At 41.9% G+C, this 25,588-nt stretch overlaps 2 protein-coding genes across 3 annotated transcripts in view; one reads left to right on the forward strand and one right to left on the reverse strand.

Moving 5' to 3' along the window:
* The window catches only part of serpinc1 (serpin peptidase inhibitor, clade C (antithrombin), member 1), a 14,800-nt gene extending 8,288 nt beyond the window's left edge, over positions 1 to 6,512 (forward strand). The window contains exons 6-7 of the mRNA XM_075484492.1: positions 4,600 to 4,664; positions 6,336 to 6,512. Coding sequence (XP_075340607.1) covers positions 4,600 to 4,664; positions 6,336 to 6,512 — 242 coding nt within the window. The remainder of the gene's footprint in view (positions 1 to 4,599; positions 4,665 to 6,335) is intronic.
* Positions 6,513 to 13,423: 6,911 nt separating this feature from the next.
* zbtb37 (zinc finger and BTB domain containing 37) lies at positions 13,424 to 23,101 on the reverse strand. 2 transcript variants are annotated; one of them, XM_075486055.1, is made up of 3 exons: positions 22,058 to 23,101; positions 21,886 to 21,985; positions 13,424 to 20,433 (listed from the first exon to the last, which is right to left on the reverse strand). In XM_075486055.1, exons 1-3 carry the CDS (start codon positions 22,984 to 22,986, stop codon positions 19,900 to 19,902), a joined length of 1,563 nt encoding a protein of 520 aa, XP_075342170.1. In that variant the 5' UTR covers positions 22,987 to 23,101; the 3' UTR covers positions 13,424 to 19,899. The 2 variants fall into 2 exon arrangements, with proteins under 2 accessions (XP_075342170.1, XP_075342169.1); XM_075486054.1 differs by having other exon boundaries at positions 21,886 to 21,979; positions 22,058 to 23,038.
* Between the last annotated feature and the right edge of the window lie 2,487 nt (positions 23,102 to 25,588).

Genomic DNA, 25,588 nt, shown 5'->3' on the forward strand with positions numbered 1-25,588 from the left:
GTCATGGAGTTCCTCAGGGTTCTGTGCTTGGACCGATTCTTTTCACTTTATACATGCTTCCATTAGGTAACATTATAAGACAGCAGGGCATAAATTTCCATTGCTATGCTGATGATACTCAGCTGTACTTATCTATAAAGCCAGATGAAACCAATAGGTTGGTCAGACTACAAGCATGTCTTAAAGACATAAAGACCTGGATGACTCAGAACTGTCTGCTGCTAAATTCAGACAAAACTGAAGTCGTTATCTTTGGACCTGAGCGCTTCAGGGAGAAATTGTCTAGCTATATAGTTACTCTAGATGGTATTTCCTTGGCTTCTAGTTCTACAGTGAGGAACCTTGGAGTTATTTTTGACCAGAACTTATCATTTGACTCTCATATAAAACAGGTTTCTAGGGCTGCCTTCTTTCACCTTCGTAATATTGTTAAAATCAGGAACATCTTGTCTCAGAGTGATGCAGAAAAACTGCTCCATGCATTTGTTACTTCAGGATTGGACTACTGTAATTCTTTATTATTGGGCTGTCCCACATATTCTCTGAAAAGCCTTCAGTTGATCCAAAATGCTGCAGCCAGAGTTCTGATGAGAACTAACAGGAGAGATCATATTTCTCCAGTTTTAGCTTCTCTTCATTGGCTCCCTGTTAAATTCAGAATAGAATTTAAGATTCTTCTCCTCACATATAAAACTCTTAATGACCGAGCTCCATCATATCTTAAAGATCTCATTGTAAGATATTTTCCTAACAGAGCACTTCGTTCCCAAACTGCAGGTTTACTTGAGGTTCCCAGAGTTTCTAAAAGTAGAATGGGAGGCAGAGCCTTCAGTTATCAGGCCCCTCTCTTGTGGAATAAGCTGCCAGTAAATGTCTGGGAAGCAGACACCCTTTCCACTTTTAAGACCAGGCTTAAAACTTTCCTTTTTGATAAAGCTTATAGTTAGGGATGGCTCAGGTGATCCTGAAACATCCCATAGTTAAGCTGCTATAGGCCCAGACTGCTGGGGGGCCTCATCTGTCACACCTTTCCTCACTTTACTCTCTTTATGTATATGTGACATTATTGTGGTCATTAACTCGTGTTTCCCTGTTCCAACAGATATCCTTTGAATGGTGTTACAGTGGTTTTTCCCCCCCTTTCTGTCTTCTCAAACCCCAGCTGGTCGAGGCGGATGGCCACCCTTCCTGAGTCTGGTTCTGCCAGAGGTTTCTTCCTGTTAAAAGGGAGTCGTTTCTCTCCACAGTCGCCTCAGGCACGCTCAGGCCGGGAGATTGGACCGAAAAACAAAAAGTTTTCAGTGCAATCTGTTGGTTTTCTTAGCTAGGAAATAGTTTTTGAATTGGCTCTATATGAACGAATTGGATTATTTTATGAATTATGATTATTATTAATTAATTGAATTCCAATTGGCTTGAATTGGACTTACTATCTAAGTGCCTTGAGATGACATTTGTTGTATTTGGCGCTATATAAATAAAAATGAATTGAATAGATAGATAGATAGATAGATAGATAGATGGATGGATGGGTAGATAGATAGATAGATAGATAGATAGATAGATAGATAGATGGATAGATGGATGGGTGGATGGGTGGATAGATAGATACTTTATTCATCCCAATTTGGGAAATTATTGTGTTAATATAAAGATATGTAAACAATTAAAGGAAAAACAAGCAAATAGAATAAAAATAGAGAATAAACATCAGAGCAAATAGAATGGAATAGAATAGAATAATATAGAATAAAAGCTTTTAGTTAATAGCTGCACAAACCATCAGTCGCAGCAACTCGTTGACATAAATCTGTTGCTCTGCATAGAGTTTCGTATGATTGGCTCCAGATGGAGATGTTTTTATAAGAAATACCTGAAGTTCTCAGGTTTTAAGCTTTTTATTCAGATCTTTTTCACATTTTGTAGCAAATGAAACTATTTTAATGGTTTTATTCACTTTTTTTTAAGATATTTAAAAGAAAAAATGAAATATTTTCTGACATTTCACATGTTTGTTCAGGTATTTTCTATCTTTTATCACCTTATTGCAGTTTTTCTACATTTTCCAATTCATAAAATCTCAAGGGATTTCAATCAGGTGTCTCTTTCTCCACTACACTTTATAAATGTATATATATATATATTATTATTATTAATATGAGTGAGAAACACAGAACTGAAGCCATGCCCGCTTGGACGTCGCCCGGATTAACAAGGTCTATGCCACATGTTGGGGGACCAGGACCTACTGATGGGGAAGTGGGCTACTGGGACGAGATATTCATGGAATAGAGTGGAGAATCTCACACTGTTGGAATGCTACTATTCCAGCAATCCCAGTGAGAGGGGATATACTCAGAGGACGTGGGACCAATGCAAACTTTGAAACCCAACATCCAAACTGTCATAGATCCACCCAGTGTTCTAATGTTCGGAAACAGAATCTGCTATCGCAAGTAGAGATCGATGAGGTACAACGGATGCCAGGACGACGGGTCAGAGGGGATACATCATGGTCCCCACCTCAGAATGAGGACCAAGCCCCATTAGAAAGCCCTGATAGCCTTAAAGGGACAGTTCGCCTCTTCTGACATGAAGCTGTGTAACATCCCATATCAGCAACATCATTTATGAACATCTTCTTACCCCCTGCTGCGTCCTGTGAGCAGAGTTCCAGCCTCGTTTTGGTGTTGATGAAGGTAGTCCGGCTAGTTGGCTGGGGTCACAAAAATAAAGCGTTTTGCTTCTCAAAACAATATGCGTTCAAAAGAGTAATACATTTGAATAACAAAATCGTTTTGCATGAAAAAGTCAGACCTCGCATCGCTTGGCGCTATTTTTGCCTCCCTTGATATCAATGCGTCTAATGTAAACTGAGCAGACCGAGCAGTAAACACCGTAGCAGGCGCGGCTATCGGCAGGTGGCAGCACGCATTGATATCAAGGGAGGCAAAAATAGCGCCAAGCGATGCGAGGTCTGACTTTTTCATGCAAAACGATTTTGTTATTCAAATGTATTACTCTTTTGAACGCATATTGTTTTGAGAAGCAAGGCGCTTTATTTGTTTAGCCCCAGCCAACTTGCCGGACTACCTTCATCAACACCAAAACGAGGCTGGAACTCTGCTCACAGGACGCAGCAGGGGGTAAGAAGATGTTCAGAAATGATGTTGCTGATATGGGATGTCATACAGCTTCATGTCAGAAGAGGCAAACTGTCCCTTTAAGGCTAGGAGGAAGGGGACGAACTGTCATGGAAGGATAAGCCTCCGCACGGCATGTACCACCGAAAGACTGAAGACGTGGCTGACATCAAGAAGTCCTATCAGTGGCTAGAAAAAGCCTGTCTGAAAGACCAGCTCAAAAACAGGCCATGAACACATGGGCAGTAAAGGCTGGTGTCTACCACAACAGACCGATCCCCCAGGTGCAAAGAGGCCTCTGAGACAGTCCAGCCCATAGCAGCTGGGTGTAAGATGCAGGATGTACGGCATACATGGAACGCCATTACCAAGTGGCGGGAACAGTTTTCAGGAACATCTGTGCTGAGTGTGGGTTGGACGTCCCAAAGTCAAAGTGGGAGACGCCTCCAAAGGTGGTGGATAATGACCGAGCTAAGATCCTGTGGGACGTCCAGATCCTGGGACGTCCAGATCCTGTGGGACGTCCAGATCCTGTGGGACGTCCAGATCCTGTGGGACGTCCAGATCCTGGGACGTCCAGATCCTGTGGGACGTCCAGATCCTGTGGGACGTCCAGATCCTGGGACGTCCAGATCCAGACGGATAAGCAGGCGATGGCTAACAAACCGACACCGTGGTGGTTGACAAGCTACAGAAGAAGGAACGTGAGAAGCTTGGAAAACACCAAGGCCTGAAGGAGATTGAAAAGATGTAGGAAGCGAAGGTGGTACCAGTGGAACCAGTGGGGATCGGAGCCCCAAACTGGGAGAGGAGCTCCAGCAGATCCTGGAACAGCATCAGAGATCTGAGTCCAAAAGAGTAAAGTTCTAGAAACTGCTGAGATACTGAGCAGAACCCTGAAGCTCCCAGGACTCGAGCTATAAGGGAGCGATATATATGTATATATTTTTTAAAAAACTATAGATTATTTTTTCGTATAAATACTATTTGAATTATTTATCCATAAAATTTGCGTCACAACAATATAATTTCCCTTTCTCACAGTCATTTTAGGGGCTTAATTAGTGCCAACGTTGAGCATTCATACATTTTTATTTAATTGATGTATAAATATACATATTTAAACTAATTTTCCATAAATATTTCTACGATACTTTGATTTAGCTCCTCTGAGCTTTTGTTCTCTTAAACTTATTTGTCAAAGTTTTGACGCGAGCTGTATGTTTACGATGATTTAAATTCTTTTTTAAATTGTGAATCAAATTTAAAGACAGCTATAAGACATAATACCAACTTATTGGTATTCTGGCCTGAATCATAAGTACCCATTTTAACATGCAGCCTTGGTGATCAATATGATTTAAGCAACCTAATTGGAGCTGGAGGAGGAGATTTAATACATCCTCTAAACAAATGCAAACAATCCAACATCTTTAACTCTTTCCTCGTTTTTCAGGGATGCTGGAGAATGGCGGCGATGGTCTCTTCATATCTGACGCCTACCACAAAGCCTTGCTGGAGGTCAGTCGGATAAAGTTCACGTGAAATAAAAGGACACAAACATGTTTTGGTTGGTTTGGAACTCGTGGGCAGATTACTAATGCTTGGTACATACAACTCCTCCTACGTGACTTCCTCGTTGCTCAAGTCCGACCATGTGTGAGTCGGCGGTGACACATCCGATAGGTCTCGTGCGCTCCTGAACTTTGAATATCCAGAGATTATTTCAGCTGATCAGTGGACAGTTATGCTGAATTTTCAGACCCCTCTGACCACCATGTAAATGGAGGTTTATGTGCCCAAAACAAAGTTTCATCCATTCTGCTTCACTGTTAAAAATGTTCATCGTGCCATAACTTCTACTTGTTGTCAGAGTTGGGTAGAGCAGCCTAAAAGTGTCCTCAAGTAAAAGTACTGTTACTTTAGAATAATATGACTCAAGTAAAAGTAAAAAGTAGTCATCCAAATAATTACTTGAGTAAGTGTGAAAAAGTGCTCGGTGAAAAAACTACTCAAGTACTGAGTAACTGTTGAGTAACGTCTGATTTATTTGTTAACACAAGCATTCAATCAGACAGACAAAAATACTAAATAATCATCTTTAGGCAAATTAGAGTTCATCCAATTGATAAAATAAATTAAAATTAATTAATTAATTACAAAATAGCTTAAATTAAAATACTCCAGGTAAATTCAAGTACTTCAATAAAAAATAAAAGAGACTTAGGAAATGTTTAAAACATATGTAACCCATATGGAACCTAAAAAACAAACATTCACCTATCCATGGGGGAAAAAACGAGTTTAGGAAACTTAGCGCTACATGTTTCCTCAAGTTAGATGTTGAGTTTCTGCTGAAATGTGCGTTTGTTTTGGTTGCCACAGAAGACACATAATGTAGCTGCTGTTTCTCACTCTTTGTAAGGTAAACATGCTTTCAGTATGAGGCCTCGTCTGCGTCTTCATTTCCCACCGTTGGTTCTGACATTTTTCATCTGTTTCTTTCTTTGTTTGTTACGACTGCTAATGCTAAAGCTAACCCGTCCCGCCGCTGAGATCGAGTACGGTCACGTGACCAGACTGCACGGCTGCGTCTGATTGGTGGAACACAGTCAGGTGGTAGAGCCTTTGGTGGAAGTCTCTCTCTCTGTCAGAATAAAACATTAAAATGAGGCGTACGCGGGGGGATAAAAATAATGAGGCGTAGAATACCAAAGAGGTAAGAAGAAAAGTAACCAGCTCATTGTAGCCTAATGTAGCGGAGTAAGAGGACAGTTTCTGCTGCACACATCTACTCAAGGAAAAGTAAAAATTATAGAGATTTAAAACTACTCCTAGAAGTATAATGTTTTCAAAAACTTACTCAAGTAAATGTAACTCGTTACTACCCACCTCTGCTTGTTGTGCCCAACACCAAACAGCAGCCAAGAAATATTCTAATTACATGTCTTATTAGAATAGAATAGAAGTACTTTATTCATCCCAGCTGGGAAATTACTTTGCAGTTGCAGCATACAGACAAGTAAAAAAAATAAAAATAATAATAATAATAATAATAAAAAAATTATTAAAAAATGTTAGTAGCCTGGAAGTCTAAAATTTGCATTTGAATGTTGAAAACTTTTTTTTTTTTTAATGAATTATGCGCTGTGTTTGACAGGATAAAGATGGACGATGTTTTTTGGTTTGCAGGTGAACGAAGAGGGCAGCGAGGCGGCAGCAGCTACTGCTGTGGTGGCAGTCGGACGCTCCATTAACCTGAATCGTGAAATCTTTCAGGCCGATCGCCCGTTCCTGCTGATCATCAGGGAATCGACTATAAACACGCTGCTGTTTGTCGGCCGCGTGGCCGACCCCTGCGACCAATAAAAACTGTCCACCAGGCGCTGCTGCCAGCAACACTGCTGCTTTATTAGTCAAAATCATCCAATTACACAAAGCTGAATCAACATTTTACATGGAACAACTCAGCAAACATTGACAAACAATGGCTTTAAATTATATTTTTACATTTACGTGTGTAACCCCTTCTTACGAGTGGCCTAGCTTAATAAGACGCCTATGGCTATCACTAAGTAAAGGTTTACACTTAAACACGGTTTTGGCGCAACAAACAGATCCTGAGTCCTCAGCAGTGGATGGTGAGCTGGCCGACCCTCCGGTGCAAACAAGTAGGTGGCGCCTTTAAAGCTGAGAGTCCTGACATAATCCACCCAAGGAACCAGTCTACTCTACAACAAACGATGCAGTGCCTCCACTGGGGACATACTACACTTCCCTAGAGCTAGTGCATGCGTACGCCTCAGATCCCAAAATATATTATCCAATGAGGTTGGGGGTGCATGCAGGGCTAACCTACATGTGTGTGTGTGTGTGTGTGTGTGTGTGAGTATCCCAGCCAGCCTTTCTCAACCATGCCTACCCAGGCCATAGAATGAGCAACCCAGCAATGTATACGTTTAACGTATTTATTTTTCTGTGGTGCAACAAAGGTAGAAAAGGAAAAGAAAAACAAGAAAGAGGAAACAACAGAGAGTATTTACAACAGTTACAGTATACCCATGGCAGGACAACTGGTCCCCAATAGCAAACAAAACAAAACAATCTCTAATCAGAGAGTCTGTGGTTAGCCTGGGCGAAAGCCGACTGTTGACTCTGTCAAACAGTCTGGGAAAACCCAAGAGGAATCCGTTTCCATGGAGGGCGGGACCTTACCCAGCAACTTAAATTCATTGGAGTAACGGAGTTCCCTTAACCAATCATAATGTTTAGAAATGACGTTGGTTATGCGCCGAGGTTCATGCTTACTCTCGCGAGGCTCTAGCTCGCGAATCACGCTTGCCACATCCGCTTTCATTATACCGGTACCATTTGATAAATCAAACTTTTCCCAAAGCCAGTTGGAAGGAGAGCTACGACATCCTTGCCACTAACAAAATTGACGAGGCATTCCTCTTGCTCTTGTTTTAATTGGGTAATGCTCTCCAGAGTTGAGACAACTTCATGGATAGCTTCTAGCGTTCTTCCGTCGCCATGTTTATTTCCGCTGCGGTTGAACTACAATCATATGGACTACAATGGACTCCGCGCGTGAGTTCTGCGTCACCACTCGCAACTGTTTGCTGATTGGCAAAACACTGAGCGAACCGAGGTAGGGGGATTTGGCCAGACTATGTGCGGAGCCAAAATCTTTGGGCGGAAGTACATAGGATGGCGTCGCCAGGCTAGTCTGTGGTAGCCCTGGTACCAAAAAGGAGAAAAAGAGTTCTGGGCCAGTCAGTGACCCACTGCTAGCCGGAGGAGGAGATAACCTTTAAAACATACCCTGAGGTCCCCGGGGAGGAGCAGTTGGGGGGTAGAGAGTCGACTTGTCGCTCTGGAGGGGATCCCCAGCAGTGACGTCAGCCACCCGCCAATACGAGCGCTTGGAGGGAGGGATGGCACCGGAGTATTCCCTCGCAACCGCTAAGATGCGGGCTGGATGCACCGGTTCCCCGTCCGCTGCAGACACGAGCCTGGCCCCCTCTCTGGAGAGGAGGAAATGCCTTCTGCCGAAGAGGAGACGCCGTCCTAAGAGCCCAACACCGGCGCGATGGCGTGCTGAACCTCCCGGAAACAGCTGAGATGCGTCGGCTGATGCTGGATGAAGCCAGGAGCTAATCGCCTAGCTCTGGTGAAGAAGAAGCTCCCTTGGGGCCCCGCATCGGAGACACCACGACCAGAGTTCTCCGTAGAACCAGCAGAGACGAGTAAAACAACTCCCCAAACGCTCAGTCTCAGGCAACCAGCACAGTCGGTACCAGCAGCAGAACAAACATTTCTCGGTCTCTGTCTCTCGGCGTGCTTGGCTGCAGCATCAACAAACATTTCTTCTCAGCAGAAGGGCCCGCCCCCTAATATAAGCTGTCACTCACTCATTGCCGGGCTGCAAAGCAGTCTGGGAACTGCAGTTCAGGGGCAAAGCATTCTGGGAATTGTAGTTCCGGGGCTCCATAGGGTCTCTGACACAGTATCTCCACCAGGTACACAGGGTACCACACACATATTTTACAGGGTATTACACGTGTTTCAATGCCGATTAAACAGAGATTATTGAAATGATTGTTTGTAAGTTTTATGGCCAAAGAGATACAAAATAAACTGTTTCTATCACTTTAACGCAATGTTCAGATCAAATTTGCACCCGTTGATCCTGGAGTTTCCAGCATCTTTATCAAACAATCCAAATCTTTTTATTGAAGTTTTTACCAGGCACAACAGAAATATAGTTCAATGCATTGTTTTATCACTCGAGAGGATTTCAATTAAGAGTGTATAATGGCAGAAACACTGAACAAGCACAAAGGAAACACCAATAAGGACACAATCCCTCCTGAACATAAGGTATCTACCTACAGTACCACACCAAATACTTTCATATGCTGCAATAATCAGGTAATTATAATTTATTGGTGTGTTCCAGTCTTACCCAATTCCCTTGAATGTCCAATTTAAATATCTTTAACATTTAAAAGGGACTTTCTTACCTTCGTATCCCAACAGAAGCTGAAACTCTTTCAGTATTCGTGAGATTACCGTAACATTTCTGTCCAAGGTAAAGCGGCGATAATGCTTTTAGAACATTGAAAAGGTTATTTAGCTAAATTAAATGTTATATATATATATATATATATATATATATATATATATATATATATATATATATATATATATATATATATATATTTAAGCATTTAATATATATATATATTTATATAATATTATATATTATATATAATACTATATATTTAAGTATTTACTGGGTAAAAATTGTAACATTTACATATTCAACATATATGGATAGGCGCACATGATAAGTGTCCTAATTTCCAGATATGTAACAGATTCTTTAAATATAAAAATCCCCACGCTGTCCCAACTCTCTTTCATGGTTTTCCTGCCATTTTTAGGAACAGTACATCACCTAATCATTTTCCAACATCACCTGAGTCTAATGGACAGCACAAGCTGTTCAGTGTTCCCTGTTGTGGATCAGTAAGATTAAAGATAACAGAAAAGCAATACTTTCAGCTGCTCACATGCTTCATTATTTAGCCTTTATACATCAATATCTTCACTTCTCAAGTTACAACACAGTCGCACAGGGATTTGTGAAGCGAGAGTAACACACTTTCTGTATTTGTAGTCACCAGAATAAGAAAGGCTGAATGCTGCATGAAGCAATATAGTATTCTAGCAGTTAGTTGAAGTGAAATAAAAGCAGTGATTATTGGTTTGAAAAGTCAAAAAAAGTCCTCATTGGATGGCTGGTTTGTGTTGTAGTTACTATATTTTGACTAAGGCTCACTGCTTGGTAAGGTTTAAGCATTAAAAACAGTGTTTTAGGTTTAGATATGTATAGGTTTTAGGTTTAGATATAACAAAAACCCTATGACAAGGTTTATCTTTAAAAGAAAATACACAAAATTAGGAATTAAAATCTGTGTGTTTAGGCTTAGGCATGATTAACTAGATGGTGAGGTTTATTGATTAAGAATCATACAGTTAAGTTTAGGCATGATAAACTAAATGTTGAGTTGTATTAATTAAAAGCTGCATAGTTAGGTTTATGCATTTAAAAACTATGTGTTTTTTCATTGAGAACTACATAATTAGGTAAGGGTTAGTTCATTAAAAACCACTTGGTTAGGTTTTAGGTACAAAAAAACACTCAAGTTTTTTTTAGGAAATACTACACAGTTAGGTTTGGGCATTAAAAACTATATGTTGAGGTTTTCCCATTTAAAAACTACATAGTTGGATAAGGGTTAGGGTTAGCTATTAAAAACCACTTGGTTAGGTTTAGGTACTACATTCCTTTATTTTCCTTAATATAAACCCTTTTACAACATCTATCACATGATGCAAACTACCTTTTTTCTGGCTTACTTGGTGACAAGTTCTGCCACATCAGCAACATACTCAAATAGAAAATACGTTGCTTTGAAATTTATACCGTTAAAATAAATCCTAATCATCATTCAACATAGATTTTATCATGACGCCAGGATTAAAAAGTCTAAAAAGTCTTCATTCTGAGAATTATACCTCATTTGAAGTCTTTTATGTACCAGCGCTTTAACCCTTGTTAAGACCGCACAAAGAGTTAATGTAGTTTGGATCATGATCATAAATACTGAAAGTTTCACATTATCTGAGGTTAGCTTTAAGGTAATTTTACCAGGACATTCTTTTGTGTTCATCACATTGGCAGAAACAGGCAAACTCCGACTACACATCATCACAATCTAGACGATGTTTTTCGTGAGGCTGTGTGTAATACATGTTAAAGAAAGAGGCGAGCCGCTGCTGCTTGACACTTAAAGTGCTTTATTTCCTTTGAAGGAGATGCGACCTGTGAGTGATCTAGTGGTCATAGTGAAAGAAGCTTCTTCACATTTTTCTAAACTCGTCGACCTTTGGCCTCACACCCTCCACCAACATGATTTAGCAACAAAGACATGCAACATAAAAGATCTTCACATAAAACCTTTCAGGTTTTTCTACTACAGAGCTTGTTAGGTACCTCCTTTAAAAAATGTACAGCATTAAAATGTAATTTTCTAAACTCCACCTTTTTCTCTGACTCATTTTCTGCTTCGATATATTAGGATATACTTTGAGGAATCAACAGTTAAGAGTAATCTCATTAAGCAAATATGTCTAAATAATTTGATTTATAATTAGGCATGTTGCGGTCAACGTTATTGGATATTCTTTATACTAAACATTGAATTCACACATTATAAAGTAGAAATAAAAATACAAAGCAAGTAGTTTTAGACTGCTGATGAATAAACATGAAAACAAAGTTTGGCATTTCGTAGTAAAGCAAACATCAGAGACGAAACTTGAGCCTCAACTGGCTCAAAGACACGAAGAAGCCCAAAAAGGAAAGAGGATGTTGATGGTGAGGTTTGGCTGTTTTTCACAGTTTGAAAATGAAAGCATTAGTGAAGTGAAATGAAGAATCAACGGGGGAGAAAGGTCGGATTTTGAGTAGCGAGTTACGAATTCTTTCAACTTCACTTTGTTCGTGAACTCGTGTTCGTCTTTCTGAAAAGGGACATTTTTGTCCCTTTTAAAACAACCTAAAAACATCATATGTTAATATTTTTTCATAGATATTTTATTCCACTTCAGTTCTGATCGTAACCACCAAGTTTTCAATTATTTTCCAAAATTTAACCCTTTAAATACTGGTTTATATGATGTAAACGGCAATTTCTGTAAAAAAAAAAAAAAAAACAACACAAAAACTGCTAGATTTTCAATATATAGAATGCAAAGTGGAATTGTTGAGTAGGGATAATTAGGGTCTGGGATATGTCAATGATCAGCAACAAGATTGATTTTTAGGGATTTTGAATTTTTTTGCTGTCTGATTTAAAAAAAAAAGTTTTTGTCCCCTTTTAAAACGACCTAAAAACATCATATATTAATATTGTTTTCCACTTTTTTTCCATAAATCTTTTATTCCACTTCAGTTCTGATCATAACATAAAAAAACTGGAATAAAATATTAATATATGATGTTTTTAGGTCGTTTTAAAAGGGGACAAAAATGTCCCTTTTCAGAAATTAAGGAGTTTTTTTTTCTACACAATGAAAAGTTGCATTGAATATGATGTGTGTTTGAAATTCGAAAAATCAGTCAAAAATGCACAACTGGACCAAATATGATGAGTATCGCTATTTCCAGTGTGAAATTAGAGGAGAAAGTACACCCCAAGTGGACAAAAATGTCCCCTATCAGGGATTAGGGTTAAAGTGAAGTAGGTAAAAAAAAAAACACTTTACAACGTCTGTATAATTGCAAACAATTGATATTGATGGTATTGGACCTGGTAGGAATGGTAATGATGGGAGACTTTCCCATATTTCCAGAATTCGTGCCATTGGTAAAAAGATGGAAACATTTTTCTAAAACCCGAACTATACGTTAAGATCAATATTAATAACTATTATCCAGTTGTGAGTGTTAAAAATATATGCCTGTGCACCGTATCTATTACAGTTTATTTGCTTTTTGCCTTCATTTACTTCCTTTTTTAGTTCTGGGTCAGATTTATCAGAGCTTTTAATGAAAAACTACGAACTTATACGAACTTTTATGAACTTATACGAACTTTTACGAACTTCTCACCAGAATTTGCTTTGAACACCTCCGTGTTTCAGTTAAACTACTTAATATTTAACAAAAACATTGTTGTGGATACTGGATAACATCTCAAGTCTGAAATAATAATTTTAATAGATCTAATGTTATAATTTAAAACAAGGACTGTTTTGCGAGAATCTGACAATGGACGTTTTTTTCTTATTAATCTTCAGCTTTGCCAGTAAAAATTTAAGGTGTTATTAAGTTAATGATTCACAAACGTAACTCTTATCCGACTTTTCCCCCCCTTGTAGATTCCCTGAGCAGCTTGTTTCTGACCGTAACTGGCTTGAAATGATGTGTTGCTGATGAATGAAACTAGTGAAAACATGAACAAAAACAAAAAGAAGAAGAAGGCTGATCCGTGCATCTGTGAAACTGCAACAAATCTGTAAAACTTACTACCTATAAAAAAAGTTAATCTGTTTCCTCCTGGAGATTTTCCACCAGGAGAAAACGTTCAGGTCTTTGTGTTGAGAACTGGGCAACATGTCTTAAAAACTTAACTTTTTTTTAAAGTTTGACAAAACTGATTTTAGATAATTCTTCTTGAGATATTTCAAATACAAAAAGACTGAGCCACAATTAGCAGGATTTATTTTTATAGAAAAACATACCAAGAAATCAAAAAACTTCCCAGCTGCGTTAGCTTGCGGGAAGCTAACGAGCTAACGAAATATACGTTAGCTTGCTCTAATAACCATCTTGACAACAGGGTAACTGAGGTATTCTGTTATATAATCAACTCATCCAACCTGTGTTATAATGATACAAACTGGGAGGTTTTCACAAGAATTTCACCAATAAATCGTGAATTCTAAAACCAGACAGAATTAACATTAGTTTGACTTTAGCTCGTCCAACATGACTAAATATTTTCCCTCAACTTTTGAAGTACACAAGTTATACTAGCTCAGATGTATACAAAATCGTGACAGAAATTTAATTTCAACAGTTGCCTTTGAGTCTTGTTTTGAATTATGAGCTCAAAATTAGTTTGTTGATTTGGACTAGATAGCGTGAGCCAGTTGTGACCAGTTTAGACTGGTTCGGAGCTGGTTCTGGATTATTCATAATGCACCTGAAGCTGATTAAGTCCGTTTATAAGATGACAAAATACTGGATTTCTTCCCAGAAGCTGGAGGTGATTAAGATAAGGTTTAAATTGTGTGTATACTGTAGACCAGGGATGGGCAACGGGCGGCCCGGGGGCCGCACACGGCCCTCGTCCTCACTCAGTATGGCCCGCAAATAGATCAATAATAATTTAATCATTTAAAAAAAAAAAAATTGTAATTATACTGTTGACCGATAGAGGGTGCGCCATACGCAAACAATAGCGGGGCCCGGGCCGCTTTCCGCAACAGCGAATAGGAAAGTCAAGAGCCATGGCCACTAGCAGTGGCAAAAAGAGAAAATTTGACCGAGAAAATTGCATTTTTCAGCCAAAATGGGAAGAAGAGTACCTCTTCAGTTTTGTTCTTTGTTATGAAGGAGTTCAAATTCCTTTTTGCACTTTTTTTTAAGGAATTTTTTTGTCTTTGTTGCTTATTAAGGACGTTAAAATGCATTTATATGCAGAAAATAGTTTTATGTTGGTGCAATAAACATACAGATATAAATTCATATAAAATGTGTTCTTATTGAGAATCATTTGTAGCGTCTTTCATATCCAATTATTCGAAGTGCGTGGTCATGTGGCCCTCCAATGATAGTGCTGAAAAAATGTTGGCCCTCTTTATCATGGAAGTTGCCCATCCCTGATGTAGACGTTAGTTGCAAATTTATGCAGCGTTTATACATTTAACTTTAGTCAACTTGAGGTGAAACTGATAAGGTTCCAGATATCGGTACAATAACACATAACATGTCCTTGTGGATAAAAATGAAATGAAAGGTGAAGGTTAAGACCACAACATTAGCACTGATTAACTAAAACTATGCAGGGTTAAGCTGAAACCTGCATTTATTGTGGCTGCAGTACACTTTAAGAGGTCTTTTGGTTTTTAAGATTACAAATTTTTTTGTTCCATATTGCCCAGCCCTGGTTTCTGTGTTTTTTTGCCATCCTCTGTTGTTACCCACAGGGATGCGTTTTATTTACAAGGTGAGTTTAATTCCTGCAGCGTGCAAGCTGCACTGAGGTTTAGCCGTTAGCGTTCTGCTACGTAACGAAAGGACAACATCCACTCGACTGAACAACAGAAGAAAGTCTGTATACCTGATAAATCCTGGTTTTAGCCTGAAGTGTGAGCGTAGCGGCGGCTCTTGCAGTGGGATCTGAGAGCAAAAATCTGGTCACTTGGAGTGAGGAAAGAGCCGCTGGCTTCACTTGCATAAAAACGTTTACCGTCCACTGAAAATCTAATTCACAGTCCTGTAGAAAACAGTAACAAGCCGATCCGTGCGCCACCAGACAATTCTCCGTACATCTATTACATTATTCATATACAAAAAAAAACATCTTAGTAGTTTAAATATGTCTATTTCTGATAATACGTGTAAATTTGTCATTGTTCAGCTTTTATAAAATGTTTTTCGACCCCGTCTCTCTCTTGCTGTTAAGTGCTGAAGTAATTTTGGCATTTCTCAGGGCCTACATGGCGATGCCGTCTGTCCTTTGGTTGCCAGGTGGTTCGACCTACTTCCATCATGGAGCAGGTGAACTTCAACCTCTGAAGGTTTTCGTTCTTTTTTTTTTTTAAATGTTATCTTTAAGTCCAGCTCCTTGGTCTGGCTACTACATCCATCTGGTCTGACAGGGTTCTGGCTCCTTCTCCTGTTGGGTTTCTGATCAATGTGAACTCAGATCAATCTGTCATCAATGAAGCACTGTCTCTACTGCACTCTCAGTTAAAACAAATGTTCTGTTTGTGTATTCGGGTGTGTTTAGAACCATTCCCTGTTTACGATGTGTTGCACTAAATATGCTTGGCAGTACTAATCAAAAAGGTAGTCGTGAGTGTGTCATTACGAAGTTAGCCTTTAATATAACCTCGGTTTAAAGAGGCTAATTACCTAGCAAGACTGACATAAAAGTGCTAATTTACTGTCTTCGTTATTTAAATAAAAGTCTCTTGTTTTATTTCAGTAGTTGTTGGCAACAACAGTTGACTACAACTTGTAAACGTGGAAACACTAATTGTTGAAAAACGGCGGAGGTTTTGGCATAGAATTATTTATCGTCTGAGATTTTCAAAATACCTGAAGCTGTGTCTATTATAATATTTTTCTCAAACTATTTTTCTCAGTTAGCAAAAGAGTATACAGCAACAAGTTACATCATTACTCAGCAAAATTTATTAGCTAACTAGGTTGTAAGCTATGATTCCAGTTGCGCTAGCCGACGATTCTCGTCAGCTACAGCAAACTTAATAGTTAATATCAGAAAAGTAATATGAGCCAACAACCTCACAATTGTCAAGTAAGTTAGCCACTGAGTAAAAGCTCTGAATCACTAGCATACATTTTGTTAGTAAGATAATAAACTCAGTTAGCATTTAAGCTAATTCTCTGTGTTTTGAAGTTAGCAGTTTTTGCCAAATTCTGACGTTAATATCGGTTGGTGTGCAACATAATGGGGATTTTCTTTGTTTTACAAAGCAAATTTAACACTAACTGATGTTAAACAGCCAACATCAATGTAATCAGCAGTAGTTAAATATGTTAGCTACATTAGCAGTGGGGGTTCTTGTTAGCAAGCTTTCAACCATAATTCTGCTAATGTTACTGTTTTGTGTGTGTGTGTGTTGGGTCACTAGCATACATTTTGTTTGTAAGATAATAAACTCAGTTAGCATTTAAGCTTATTATCTGTATTTTGAAGTTTGCAGTTTTTGCCAAATTCTGACGTTAACATCAGTTGGTGTGCAACATAATGGGGATTTTCTTTGTTTTACTAAGCAAATTTAACACTAACTGATGTTAAACAGCCAATGTAATCAGCAGTAGTTAAATATGTTAGCTGATTACTATGTTAGCTACATTAGCTGTGGGGTTTCTTGTTACCAAGCTTTCAACCATAATTCTACTAATGTTACTGTTTTGTGTGTTGAGTGGGGGTGAGGGGTTATGTATATTTGTATGTAGAAATCTCTACAATATAATTTGATAGATGCACTCCTGATAGCTTTAAACTGCTGTGATAAAATTATTCTTAAAAGTTCATTTTCAGCTCGCACCAAAATGTTCGTGCCATTGATCATTACAAAATCATGACGTATAATAGCTCTGAAACACTGAAATACAAATAATACATAATAAATCTAAACATAAACGTTTAGCCTGGCAACTAATGTTAGTTTTAACTTGCCTTCGTTGTTGACAATGTTGAAATATTTAAGGATTATGCGGTCATAAGCCACAACATTAAGACCACAGACAAGTAATGTGAATAGCATTGCTTATCTTGTCACAAAACTTAGGTCCTAGCATTCATGTGGATGTTAATTTGACAAAAATCCAAATCTCATTAGCCTGATAAAGTCCTGATAAATAAGACAGGAAACCATGGATAAGTTCACAATAATTGGCACATGGTTTTAATGTTGTGTTGCTTTTTGGTGTACATAATGTACTGTCGTAAACAATATAAACAGGCTGAACTGTAAGAGACTTTTGGAGTGGAGTGCAGTAGATTTAATGCATCATTAGCTGTGACAGCTGTTTCTGATGGGGTCCGGACACTCCTTCCTCCTCTTTAAGCTTTTGTCCTCCATCACACATTGTCAGAGCAAGAAATCGTATGTGAAAATGAACAAAAGAAAACATGGTTGTTTATAAAAATATCTGAGAAAGACTGACGGAAATCTCTGTGTGAGTGGATCAGAGTGCCCCCTGGTGGCGGCGTGCTGTGCAGCAGCAGCTGTATTGCGTAGTGATGAGAGGTAATTGAGCTGTGTAGCTTATCTGAGGCTGTACACTGTCCAGTTGTCCTGCTGTAAGTTTGCTCGGTCAACATCCTGATCCAGTATGATCTACGAGATCCTACTGAAGTATAACTGCCAATACTCAAAAAGTTATTCTGAAAAATTAGTTTACAGCCAAATTAGCTAACCCAGTGTGATCGGAGTTCCTATTAAGATGTCTTCAAATATCCCGTTTTAAAAGCTCCAAGCTTTTCCTAATAATATATATATATATATTTAGCTCACATTAAATATGATAGTAGCATATTTTCAGAATTTTACATCGGCTGTGTTCGAAACCGCAAACTGCATACTTCCATACTACATACTCATCGATCAGACAGTATGCAGAGTGTTTACCCACAATGCATTTCGCTCCTGCCCGAGCCGAAATCAGCCGGCCTGAATCTGATTTCTCTTAAGCTCTAAACTCTGTAAACTTTAGCAACATTTGAAACATTTTCAGGTGAGAAAGTAGTCGTTTAGATCCCCAACGTGTTGAAAACCTGACAAAATACCGGCTGTTTACAATTTAGTTCCCACGAATTCGGTGCTACTAAAGCTAGCCGCAGTGAGCAACGCACTTCCGGTTATTTTCACAAAATAAAATACCCGTTGCCTTTTATCATAGGGAAAGCCATTACCATACAATTGGTGCTTTTGTTTTGAAAACAGGAAGTGAACCTACCCTCGTTGTAGCTAGCTTGAAACTGCCGTTTTGACAGGAAATGACGATCGGCGACGTCACGTTACGTTGCATCTTGGGTAGTTTGAGTATGAGTAGTAACCTCATGATGCATACCCAACATTTAGGGGAATCTAGTATGCATCCGGGAACTTAAAAAAAGTTAAAGTTAGTAGGAGTAGTAGGAGTAGTATGCGGTTTCGAACACAGCCTTGGTCTAGTATCCATTCTGTTTCTTCCTTATAAACATTTTTGTGACATTAGCCTGAAGAAATCTCCTAAAATGCTAAAAACACTTTTTGAGCTTTCCAAAAGGACGAAAAGTTGGCATATTTTTTAGAAATAAATCGAATCAAGCTCAATGTTAAAGAACAAACCAACATCCAAAGTTTGATACGCACACTGTGGCTGGCAACGGTTAATAGTTATTTCAATATTAGGACAAAAATTGCACCTAATTTAGAAGAAAACAGAAGTAAGGTGTCAACAATTAAACTAATTGGAAACCATTTAAACATTGTAAGGCAAAATTTGGACTCATACTCAAACAAAAATGTGTTGCTTTTCTTGATTTTATCGCACTATTAACTGAATATTTTGGAGTGCTGCCTCCCAAATAACTGAGGTGGGTTTTTAAACCAAAATTTTTCATTAAGTTTTAAACTTTATGTCCTTGTTGGAGTCGCTAATTTTAACATCCGACAAAACGAGACATTTGAAGTCAACATCTTGGACTCTGACTACATTTCAGACAAACGGGTTAAGCTCTAGCTTGTGCTCTTACAGCTTTATAAAACTGAATGAAATGTCGTTTTTGTGAAACTGAGGACCGCAGTTTGTCTTCCACGATGAGGTATGTAGTGTGAAACTGTGTAGAAAGAGACAGAAAACACGAATAAAATCAGAAATTCCGATCACACTGGAATTCAACTTTTACAGTTGAACCGTTTCGTGCGGCGAAATCTTCGCCACTGTGGCACTTAAAGAGCGCTTAAGGATCGTTTATTGTTATTATCATTAAACCCGACGGCTCCAGATTGTCTCAAGGCAAATACAAAGGATTTGAACCGTTTAAACTGGCACTGAGTAGTTTGGCAAAGTCTCCACCAGACAGACTGTTGTGATGCTGCATTGTGAACCTGTAGCTATATAAAAGTAGAAATCTGTAACATAAAGTAGACGAAGGAAAAACGAGAACCACTGAACTGTGTGGTGTATGAGGTTGTTGGAGTGTGTGGCAATTCTTCTTTGTAGCTTAATCTGTTCTGTTTGGTTAGTGAAGGTAGATGCGGTTTAAAGCGGAAACGTCTCGGTTTCGGACTCTGAGGTGTCCTTTGACTTCGGGGGGGGGGGGGGGGGGGTTCGGCATCCTGTTAGTTTCAGGTGTAACAGGATCGGACTGGCCCTTAGGGTCTGTCACCCCCCCACCCTGACCTCAACCTTACCCTGCTCCTTCCACTGAGGTCAGTCAGGCCCTGTGGTGGAGACCGAGGCTTGGGGGCCGTCTCCATACTGGCCTCCACCGCCGCCGCTCCCCCCGCCGCCTCCCCCGCCTTCGGGGTCCTCCTGGCTGGGGGAGGCCTCGTCGCTGGGGCCTCCTCTGGACGTGACGGAGGCGGTGGTGGTCTCGGGGGAGGCGCTGTGGGCCTCCTGGGGGGCACAACCCGGGTGGTTTTTGCGGAAGTGTTGGTTGAGGATGGCCTGGAAGGGGAAGCTCTTCCCGCAGACGTGGCAGTGGAAGGGCTTGTTCCCGGTGTGCTTGCGGATGTGGTACTCCAGCTGGTCCTTGCGGGTGTACTTCTTCCCACAGATGCGGCAGACAAACGGCGTGATGCCCATGTGCAGGCGCATGTGGCGGTCCAAGCTGCCTTTCTGGTTGAAGGACTTGCAGCAGTAGATGCAGGTGAGCCGGGGGTTGTAGCGGAACCAACGGTCCCCGACCTGCTCCCTTAGGTATTCCTCGTATCCACCCATGTCAAAACCTGCATTCTCTTCACCCTGAAGGGTAAAACAAAATGTCACTACAGCTCAAACCAGAAAAAAATGGAACAAAGTGGACTTTTAACCTTTTTTGGATGAACCAACCCATTCTCACATTAAACTTAGGTATGACCTTTAGAATGACCCATTGGCAGCAATGATATAATAGCAAATGTATCATTTAAAATTGAGTTTTAATCACCTTTATATTGAAATGTGCTGCAGAGATACGAGACTAATCAAGAACTGTCTCTACAATTCGTCTTTTACATTTTTCACTGCCACCGTAATTTGCCCAAGAGACTGTAAGTATTGAATTGGTTGCATCGTGTACTTTACGCCACTAGATGTCACTAAAGCCACGGTGAATACGTCAAAAACCAACGAACAGTGCATTGATTAAGGACAATATGATGGTGTGCTTGTGCAAGCGGGATAGTTCTGGTGACATTTCAACAGAAATTAGCCATTATTTGTCCCACACAATAAACACAAGTTGCCTCATCTTCTGTCTGTTCTCTGCTAGCATCCTTCTGTTCTCTGCTAGCTTCTGTCTGTTCTCTGCTAGCATCCTTCTGTTCTCTGCTAACTTCCTTCTGTTCTCTGCCAGCTTCCTTCTGTTCTCTGCTAGCTTCCTTCTGTTCTCTGCTAGCGTCCTGCTGTTCTCTGCTAGCTTCATTCCTTTCTCTGCTAGCATCCTTCTGCTCTCTGCTAGCGTCCATCTGCTCTCTGCTAGCGTCCTTCCTTTCTCTGCTAGCGTCCTTCCTTTCTCTGCTAGCGTCCTTCCTTTCTCTGCTAGCGTCCTTCCTTTCTCTGCTAGCATCCTTCCTTTCTCTGCTAGCGTCCTTCCTTTCTCTGCTAGCGTCCTTCTGTTCTCTGCTAGCGTCCTTCCTTTCTCTGCTAGCGTCCTTCCTTTCTCTGCTAGCGTCCTTCCTTTCTCTGCTAGCGTCCTTCTGTTCTCTGAGAGCGTCCTTCTGTTCTCTGCTAGCGTCCTTCTGCTCTCTGCTAGCGTCATTCTGTTCTCTGAGAGCGTCCTTCGGTTCTCTGCTAGCTTCCTTCTGTTCTCTGCTAGCTTCCTTCTGTTCTCTGCTAACGTCCTTCTGTTCTCTGCTAGCTTCCTTCTGTTCTCTGCTAACGTCCTTCTGTTCTCTGCTAGCTTCCTTCTGTTCTCTGCTAGCTTCCTTCTGCTCTCTGCTAGCTTCCTTCTGCTCTCTGCTAGCGTCCTTCTGCTCTCTGCTAGCATCCTTCTGTTCTCTGCTAGTGTCCTTCTGTTCTCTGCCAGCTTCCTTCTGTTCTCTGCTAGCGTCCTTCTGTTCTCTGCTAGCGTCCTTCCTTTCTCTGCTAGCATCCTTCTGTTCTCTGCTAGCTTACTTCTGCTCTCTGCTAGCGTCCTTCTGCTCTCTGCTAGCGTCCTTCCTTTAAACCGGTCTCACCTGGTTGGTAAACCGGTCTGAACTGAACTGTTCCTACCTGTGAGTTGGGCTGTCGCAGCTCGTCCGCCCGGCTCGGGGACTCGCTCTTCGCTCTCTGGCGCTCGGTGAGAACGACCACGCTGCCGGTGGGGCTGAACCTGTACGCATAAACACACATCATCAGGCGTCCATGGCCGGTCATGTGACACGGCGGCGTGGCCGGGACTCACCTGTCCGTCTCGCTGAAGCTGGAGGACGGCTGCGCGCTGCGGGCCCCCAGCGGCCCCGTCACCAGCGTGCTGCGCCCCGACGTGTCGATCATCACGGTGGCGCCCTCCTCCGCCGCGCCGCCTTCCTCGTGGTGCTCGCCGGCTCCGATCCACTCCTCCATCCTCTCGGTTTTGATCCTGACCCCCCCGTCCACGCCGCCGCCACCGCCGCCCTCCTCGGCGCTGCCGCTCCGCTCCGGCTCGCTGCTCGTCTCCACGTACCACTGCCCGGCCCGGTTGATGCGCAGGATCGGCTCTTTGCCCGCCCGGCTGCTGGTGGCCGCGCCGGCGCCCTCCAGCCCGCTGTGCTCCACGGTCGGCGGCGGGCTGAGCGGCTCCTCCGCCGGGCTGACGGCCTCGCACGCCTCGGCGCCGCCCCGCGGCCCGAGCAGCCGCAGACCGCCGTGGGGCCCCGCCCCTCGCACCACGGCCTCCAGGGTCCGGCCGCTCCGGGAGCCCCGCACCTCGTCCTCCTTGGACTCCTCGTCCAGGTCGGCCAGGCTGATCTTAAGATGGATGCCCTCCAGGATCTGCGTGCAGCGGTCGATGATGTGCTGCATCTGCAGGAAGCTGGCGGCCGTCAGGTAGCTGATGATGTCGGCGAGCTGCAGGCAGAGGCGGCCGGTGTAGCAGAAGCTCAGCAGCTGCTCGAACACGCACGGGTTCCGGATCACCGTCAGCGACACCGTGCTCATCTGGCTCAGCGACATGTGGTCCCGGAAGTACGGCGAGCTGGCGGCGAGGACCACCTTGTGCGCACGGAAACTTTGGCCCTGAACGTTGACCACGATGTCGCAGAGGCGGCCCTGGACGCGCAGCTGGTTCAGGTGCGACAGAACCGAGTTACTGAAGTCCGGGATGTCCAGCTGGATGCTGCCGGAGCGCTCCATGCTGCAGCCTGCAGGGACCCAGAACCGGACCAGAACCAGAACCAGAACCAGAACCAGACCAGAACCAGACCAGGACCGACCAGAATCAGAACTAGACCAGAACCAGAACCAGAACCAGACCAGAACCGACCAGCCTCTAACAGTCTGTGAATGAAAGGAAAACATTTTGTTTGATTAAAGTCTTTTTTATGTTCAACCTTCATGATGTGGACAAGAAGTTATAACAATCTTTGGGTCTCGACTAATGGATTGTATATTTAATTACTTTGAAGCAAACATAAATAAATATATACATTATACCCCATAATGATGCTGACAATATTCTGTTTGACTTAAATTATGCATTAATTGAAGGTTCATTTGACTCTGTATATAACAAGGTCAATGGGAAGCGTAACCAGCGGCTGCCTTAAGGCTGATTCTTACTCGGCGCGACCTCGCTCATACTAGCTGGTCGCAAATGGCGCAAACGGTCACGTGTCCCAAAATTCCGCCACGCCCCCCTTCGCAAGCTTGAAAATCCTCGCGCGGCGCAAAGGCGCGCACACAACTTTTTTTCTGACTACGCGCGCGCTCCACCGGAAACAGCTGACCAAGAAAAAGGAAACATGAACAGTGCAGAGACCGCGGTGACCGAGAGGATGCGCCTCTACAAACATCTGTACGACACGTCTATGAAGTTACACTGGGACAACGTTTGACAAAGTTCGTCTTGTTGCAAAGGACGAACATTCCACCTTCTCTTCTGTTTTTGCCGCAGCCGCTTAGCTCTGAGATACATATACAGTTCTACACCCAGAGTAAATTCATTCCGCATCAGATGTGCCAGCCTCTGCTGACGTGACACCACAGGTGGCATTGTGTATGCTTTCTTCGTATGCTTTTCAGCTTGTTTCCTCAACAGTGACGCTCGCTGGTTTGGAGAGAACTGCAAATGTGACGCATACTCGGCGCTTATGAGCTGAAGGAACTGTGAAGGGGCTGGCGCTTTCGATGACGTCATTAATGGTTCTCGAGCCAGAACAGTTGCGCGTTTGCGCCGAGTATGAATCAGCCTTTAGAGCGTCAGGCTCTTGGAAGAGAGCGTGTGTCCCGAGACCAAGTAGATATCCTTTTCGGAGACAGACGAATGGCTGACATCACGATTTAGACTGCCAAGGACTGTGCTGATTTTACTGAATGACAGATTTTCCTTTTTGGATCTCTGAAAGCAGAACTTCAGTCTCAGAGCCCCTAAAGTTGTTCCGGGTAAAACCCGGTTTGTTTCAGGGGTAAAACCCGGTTTGTTTCAGGGGTAAAACCCGGTTTGTTTCAGAGGTAAAACCCGGTTTGTTTCAGAGGTAAAACCCTGTTTGTTTCAGAGGTAAAACCCGGTTTGTTTCAGGGGTAAAACCCTGTTTGTTTCAGGGGTAAAACCCGGTTTGTTTCAGAGGTAAAACCCGGTTTGTTTCAGGGGTAAAACCCGGTTTGTTTCAGGGGTAAAACCCTGTTTGTTTCAGAGGTAAAACCCGGTTTGTTTCAGGGGTAAAACCCGGTTTGTTTCAGGGGTAAAACCCGGTTTGTATCAGGGCTAAAACCCGGTTTGTTTCAGAGGTAAAACCCGGTTTGTTTCAGGGCTAAAACCCGGTTTGTTTCAGGGGTAAAACCCGGTTTGTTTCAGGGGTAAAACCCAGTTTGTTTCAGGGGTAAAACCCGGTTTGTTTCAGGGCTAAAACCCGTTTTTTTCAGGGCTAAAACCCGGTTTGTTTCCGGGGTAAAACCCGGTTTGTTTCAGGGGAAAAACCCGGTTTGTTTCAGGGGTAAAACCCGGTTTGTTTCCGGGGTAAAACCCGGTTTGTTTCAGGGGAAAAACCCGGTTTGTTTCAGAGGTAAAACCCGGTTTGTTTCCGGGGTAAAACCCGGTTTGTTTCAGGGGTGAAACCCGGTTTGTTTCAGAGGTAAAACCCGGTTTGTTTCCGGGGTAAAACCCGGTTAGTTTCAGGAGTAAAACCCGATTTGTTTCAGAGGTAAAACCCGGTTTGTTTCAGGGGTAAAACCCGGTTTGTTTCAGGGGTAAAACCCGATTTGTTTCAGAGGTAAAACCCGGTTTGTTTCAGGGTTAAAACCCGGTTAGTTTCAGAGGTAAAACCCGGTTTGTTTCAGAGGTAAAACCCGGTTTGTTTCAGGGTTAAAACCCGGTTAGTTTCAGGGGTAAAACCCGATTTGTTTCAGAGGTAAAACCCGGTTTGTTTCAGGGGTAAAACCCGGTTTGTTTCAGGGGTAAAACCCGGTTTGTTTCAGGGGTAAAACCCGGTTTGTTTCAGAGGTAAAACCCGATTTGTTTCAGAGGTAAAACCCGGTTTGTTTCAGGGTTAAAACCCGGTTAGTTTCAGGGGTAAAACCCGATTTGTTTCAGGGGTAAAACCCGGTTTGTTTCAGGGGTAAAACCCGGTTTGTTTCCGGGGTAAAACCCGGTTTGTTTCAGGGCTAAAACCCGGTTTGTTTCAGGGCTAAAACCCGGTTTGTTTCAGGGGTAAAACCCGGTTTGTTTCAGAGGTAAAACCCTGTTTGTTTCAGAGGTAAAACCCGGTTTGTTTCAGGGCTAAAACCCAGTTTGTTTCAG

The sequence above is a fragment of the Odontesthes bonariensis genome, chromosome 15 (genome assembly GCF_027942865.1).
Source record: "Odontesthes bonariensis isolate fOdoBon6 chromosome 15, fOdoBon6.hap1, whole genome shotgun sequence".
Lineage (NCBI taxonomy): Eukaryota > Metazoa > Chordata > Actinopteri > Atheriniformes > Atherinopsidae > Odontesthes > Odontesthes bonariensis.

Excerpts from the sequence above, each read along its gene's own strand:
- zbtb37 (XM_075486055.1), bottom strand. The coding sequence starts at position 22,986 with ATGGAGCGCTCCGGCAGCATCCAGCTGGACATCCCGGACTTCAGTAAC. Across the intron at positions 21,986-22,057 it reads AGCTTCAGCGAGACGGACAG|GTTCAGCCCCACCGGCAGCG; the intron begins GTGAGTCCCGGC and ends TTATGCGTACAG. Across the intron at positions 20,434-21,885 it reads TGCGACAGCCCAACTCACAG|GGTGAAGAGAATGCAGGTTT; the intron begins GTAGGAACAGTT and ends TTTACCCTTCAG.